General features: G+C 25.5%; 2 protein-coding genes across 2 annotated transcripts; both read left to right on the plus strand.

Annotated features, from left to right (window-relative positions):
* The first annotated feature begins 2,101 nt into the window (after positions 1-2,101).
* On the plus strand, positions 2,102-5,484 carry LOC127289889 (DNA-directed RNA polymerase III subunit RPC7-like). Its single transcript, XM_051318133.1, has 3 exons — positions 2,102-2,250; positions 3,180-3,865; positions 5,255-5,484. Exon 2 carries the CDS (start codon positions 3,214-3,216, stop codon positions 3,862-3,864), a length of 651 nt encoding a protein of 216 aa, XP_051174090.1. The 5' UTR covers positions 2,102-2,250; positions 3,180-3,213; the 3' UTR covers position 3,865; positions 5,255-5,484.
* Positions 5,083-5,924, plus strand: LOC127289925 (probable serine/threonine-protein kinase irlC). Its single transcript, XM_051318210.1, has 2 exons — positions 5,083-5,088; positions 5,255-5,924. Exons 1-2 carry the CDS (start codon positions 5,083-5,085, stop codon positions 5,642-5,644), a joined length of 396 nt encoding a protein of 131 aa, XP_051174167.1. The 3' UTR covers positions 5,645-5,924.

Below are 5,924 nucleotides of genomic sequence, written 5' to 3' on the forward strand. Positions count from 1 at the left end.
AAATAATAATATATATGAAAAAAAAAGGTTTTCACGCACTATTATAAATGGCAAAATCGAAAAGAGAGAAAGAGCGAGAGAGAGAGAAAAAAACTCACATTTTTCACACAGACACACACCCCCCTACCCCTCGTTTTATCCTAAATAAAATTTTGTCACTCTCGTCGCATCAACCGTCGAATCAAGTACAATAATTAATTGGATGTTGTACAAAGTGAAAAAACAAAAAAAAACAAAAATAAGACACTTCACGCGTTCCTTTTATCTAATATAATATGAAATCGAGAAACGTCTACGTTTTTATATACCGCGTTTATTAAAAGAAAAAAAAAAGTAATAATTAAATACGTATTTCAATTATTTTCCCCGATGATAATATATACAAGAAAAAAAAAGTCCAAACCAAATGCATTATTATAATATTAAAATAATCGTAATTGGTAATTTTATATAGATCTAGTAATTAGCCGCGATATTAGAATCCATATATTGAGTCACTCACGGAAATAGGGGATAAATTTTTAATTTCTATTATTTTAGGTATTAATAATTTTTTTTGGTGATATTTATAATTATTATAAAATTACAATTATATTATAAATTATTATAATTTTAAATAAATTTTTACTCAATTGTCTTAATTTAAATTTTTATTCAAAAATTAAAAATATCAATTTAAAAATTAATTCACATTTATCCTTTCTCCGTAGAGATTCAATTTAAATGAAAAATAATCTGAATAATTATTTGCCATTTGATTCCCTTTTTTTTCAATAATTAGAAAATGAAAAGAGTAAAGAAAAAAAAAAAATTTCTTTTCTTTTTTTCTACAAAAAGGAAACTTTTTTTTTGAACGAGATTCCACGGTGAAGCGGACGAAAAAGAATGCAAAAATATATATTTAAAAAAAAAAAAATAAAAACATTGAGCGTCGCGCAATATGGATCGATATAAGTTAATTAACAAAAAAAAAAGAAGAAATAAATAAAATATAAAAATGAAAATAAATCGCATTGTTCCGTACCGAGTACGGTTATATAGTAGCTATCAAAATAATAATTTATCATTTAGAGATAAATTTAATAGAATTAAATACATATACATATATATAATTATTAAATGAAAAAAAAAGGAGCACGAACGAAGAAGGCCTGCATCGACCATGATCCTATTTCCCCGTCCAGTTTCCCTTGTCACTTCCCGAAAAAAAAAAAAAATAATAACAAAAAAAGAAAAAAAAAAAAAAACCACCGCCCATTCAACACAGGAAAACATTGTAATCTACTGTAGATTGTTGTAGATAAACTATACGGTTTAACCGTACATTGTTACTTTTTGTCGACAATATAAAATACACAGATATATAAGTATTTATCTCGAGTTGCGTTTCATTTTTTTACCATTTTTGTTAAAAAAAAAATTCTATTTAAAAAAGTGTTTTTTCTATATTTTAACTTTTTTATTTATTTTGTAATTTATTCAATAGAATTAATTAATAATTAATTATTACTATTACTAACAATCAATTACTTTCAATTCAACAAATTAATCATTTTTAGCTCCATTAACAATAGAATTAATTTTTTTCTAATTACATAATACTTTTTAAAACTTTATATAATTTTTAGAAATTGATTTTTTGTATTAAAATTTCAAAAAATTTAAATGTTCCCGCACTCGTGCTCTTGTGTTGGTAATTCTGATGGTTGCCTGCTTTTTCGCGCATGTGCACATCTCTATTCTCAAAGTTGACATTTACTCACAAAAATACCGCAAATTATCAATTTTTTAACTAATAAAATAGTGTAAAATTTTTGTGTTTTTCATTAAAAGTGTAAATTAATATACCACTCTTCATGATTATATTTAATTAGAGTGATTAATTTTGATAAATTGTCATTTAAAGTGAAAGTGCGCAATAAACACGTGGTTTCCTAACCTTACTTTTCTTCTTATATACAGCGTGTATAATATCCATAAAGGATAAAATAAAGCATGACAATCTATCACGACGAAGTGGAACTTGAAGATTTTATCTACGATTCAGAGGAAGAGATATACACTTATCCATGTCCATGCGGTGATTTATTTCAAATATCAAAAGCAGACTTAATTGCAGGTGAAACCGATGCCTCTTGTCCCTCGTGTTCTCTTGTTGTTAAAGTAATTTATGATTTAAATAAACTTCTTAAAGAGGAAGAGGAGACTGATTCTTTAAAGAAATCACAGCAACAAACAGAGAAAGCATAGGTATTATTGACATTTTTTTTATTCGCTGTGTCTTTAGCCCGCTAACGAGGAGGAATAGTGGCGATAGATTATTTAGCCCGCTAAGCGGAAGAAATGCAAGATTTTGGCTATTTAGCCCGCTTATTTTATATAAAATCACCGAAATAAGAACTATTTAGTTTGCAGTAAGTATTTAAAATATTTTTTATTTTTCTTATTTATTTATTCTAGAATAATAAAATATATATTTTTTTTGTTATATAAAGTGTATATTAAGTGCAATTAAAAATAAGGAAATCGATTATTTAAATATATTAATGTGATTTAATACAAAGTTTATTTGCTCCAAAATGAATTGTTTTGGTAGGGTTGTTTATTTAAAATATATTATATTATTTAATATAATTAATTATTTATTTAAAGTTGTGGTAAAAAAAAATTTTTTTGTTTAAACCAAATTTATTGTAAGAAAACTGTTTAACTACAGGTTAAATTTGGTTTAAACAGAAAATTTTTTTTACCACAACTTTAAATAAATAATTAATTAAATTAAATAATATAATATATTTTAAATAAACAACCCTACCAAAACAATTTATTTTAAAGCAAATAAACTTTGTATTAAATCACATATTAATATATTTAAATAATCGATTTCCTTATTTTTAATTACACTTAATATACACTTTATATAATAAAATATATTTTATTATTCTAGAATAAATAAATAAGAAAAATAAAAAATATTTTAAATACTTACTGCAAACTAAATAGTTCTTATTTTGGTGATTTTTTAAAATAAGCCGGCTAAATAATCTATCGCCACTATTTAGCTAGCTAAATAGACACAGCGTTTTTTATTATATTATAATTTTCCAAAATATTTTTATTTTCTTCGAAAACAATAATTATTAGAAATTAATATCTAAAAAATTTATATTCTATTTCAGATTATTTATAGAATTAAAAAGAAAAGAATTTAAAATGGCGGGTCGTGGTCGAGGACGTGGAAAACCGACAATGTCAATATCAAATGAACAATTGGGACTCAGTAAAGAACAACAACCACCTCAAGTTGCACAACCACCACCAAAATTTCCACCTCTTATTTATAAACCAGTAACATTTAATATCACTGATGAACTTAGCTATTTATTCGAATTGAAACGTGATTTTGCCGAATTTATGAAAGAATCAGCATATAATGTTGAACCGGTAATTATTAAAAAAGATATTGATCGTTATTCCGATCATTATGTGAGTAAAGTCACGAGTTTTGAAACAAGATACGATTGGTCAAGAATGCCCGTTGAATTGAAGCCATTGACAAAAAAACGTAAATCCGTGAATACTGGTGGTGGTGGTGTTATTTTAGCAAAACGAAGGGACATAAATATTGAAGAGAAATTAAAAGAACTTGAAAAGAAGGAAGTTAATCATAATTCAGATATTGAGGAAGATGCAAAGGAAGAAGAAGACAAGGAGGAGAAAGATCCAGATGAAATAATTGAAGATGAAGAAGAAGATGTTGATGAGGAAATGGACGATGGAACTGATTATGTTAATAATTATTTTGATAATGGAGAAGGTTACGATGAGGAAGAAGATAATATCGACGATGGACCAGTATATTAAGGTATTATAATTTTTTTTTTACTTATTTTAATTTATTAATTAAATTTATTTTCATTTTCCATGATTAATAATATATTTTTAATTAATATTCCATATATTTCTAAAAGAATTTTTACTTTTTCAACAATCGGAAATATTCTCAATTGGTAAATTTTCAAACTTTCCAACAGTTGAGAATAAAGTAGATTTCTATTCTTGACTCTATCTCTTAATGATAATTTAAAAATTTACTTACAGATAGTAAAAAACGCTTTTTTTTAATTAAATATTAAACAATATTGAATTTGAATTAGTTTTTAATTAAAATTTTTAACTAATATGTACAATTAAAACTAATCTGCTTAGTACTTAATAATAGTACAAAAAAAATAGTTATAGTAAAATTAATTTTCAAAGTTTGTCTTTTAACTTACTTGCAAAATTGAATTATTCTCGAATCTTGACACAAAATGATTTTTAAAAATTTTAATACTTCACTTTAAATTTTTTGATAAAATTGTAAACATTTTTTCTGAGGTTGAAAGGTTTTTTTTTGTGTTTGTTAAATACTAAACTTTATTTTTAAATGCAGAATGCAAACTGCTGACATTGAATTTTGAATTCCAAGCACGTCTGCCACACTCACGTAACACATTACAGAAGCAGAATCTGCATTGGTTACAAACAGTTTCTGTATCACTGTCCTAAACATAAGCCTCCTATCAACCTTTATTTAAATAGCGAGAAAAAGTCGGAAATTTTTTTTTTGTTTATCATTTCACAAATATTTATGTTTTATAAACAAATTAAGTTTGTTGAAATTTTTTTCTAGAGAACAATAAAATTCTTATTACTAAGAGTTAAATTAAATAATTACTCTTAAATTAATATTCATCAATTTTAATAGTTTAAAAAAAAAAGTTCTCTTTATTTAAAACATATTTATATAATGAAAATATATATATAGACAAAAGAATAATTTGTGTATACATATGTTTGAATGAAAAAAGAAACGAATCGCATTTAACAAAAATTGCGGTTACAAAGGATTGAGATTTAATTAACGTTCTCAAAAAGTTTCACAACGAAAATAAAATTGTGTTGAATGAAATGAAATCGTTTCATACTCGTTTCGTATGCAAGAGAGTAATCAAAAGGAGTATATATAAAAGGGGACAAGTCATTCTCTAAAGTTCAGTGAAAATTTGACTGTCGAGTGAATCCTTTAATTCATTTAATATGCAGGTAAAACAAATGATTATATGAAATATTCTCTCATTTTATTTTTTCATAAAAGAAAAATAAATAAAATCAATGGAGAAAAAAAGGGAATTTAATTAAAATTCTTAATATTAAATTAATTGAAATTATTGAAATATTAGAAATTTTGTTTTGAAATTTTATTTTGCAGAAATTTATTTTTGCCTTTTTCTTTGAATTGGCATTGGCCGATTTTGCTTCATATGCACCAAGGGGATGGCGACCGCATGGTCAATCGTTTAATCCGAGCAAAAATCAATTACAATCATACGGTCCACCTGCTGCATCCCTAACTTACGGATCATCGGAGCTAACCACACGCTATCCACCATTTGCAACAACAAAACCACCACAGACCACTACAACAACCACAACAACGACCTCGAGAAGCAGAAAACCAACAACGGCTACTACTCCACCTCCCATTACTGAGGAAGACATCGGAAATAATCCTGCTTTGGCCATTGCGAATTCTTTCGCATTCAACAGACCAGTTTATATCTATAATACGTATCCTTTTTCAGGCTTCACTGTAATATGACCAAATAGGAACTTTCACGAAGCTTACTAACTTCGCGTTTTCAATCTGAGACTGATATTCACGAGTGAAAAGATAGAGTTACAGTTTTCATTTCTTTTTTTTTTTGCGTCAGAAATTGAAAAAGAAAAAAGAATTATAATTTTTTTCATGAAATTTTCTAAAAAAAAAAAAAAAAAAACGTGATAAGAAATGAAATTTTAAAATCGTTTGGATTATTTCGATACTTTTTTCAGGTAAATATTGAAATTAAATTTAATATTCTAATTATTGAATATTAATA

The sequence above is a fragment of the Leptopilina boulardi genome, unplaced genomic scaffold (genome assembly GCF_019393585.1).
Source record: "Leptopilina boulardi isolate dan_hultmark-lab unplaced genomic scaffold, ZJU_Lbou_2.1 LbouV2_51, whole genome shotgun sequence".
Classification (NCBI taxonomy): domain Eukaryota; kingdom Metazoa; phylum Arthropoda; class Insecta; order Hymenoptera; family Figitidae; genus Leptopilina; species Leptopilina boulardi.

Coding starts and splice junctions, on each gene's coding strand:
- LOC127289889 (XM_051318133.1), top strand. CDS start 3,214: ATGGCGGGTCGTGGTCGAGGACGTGGAAAACCGACAATGTCAATATCA.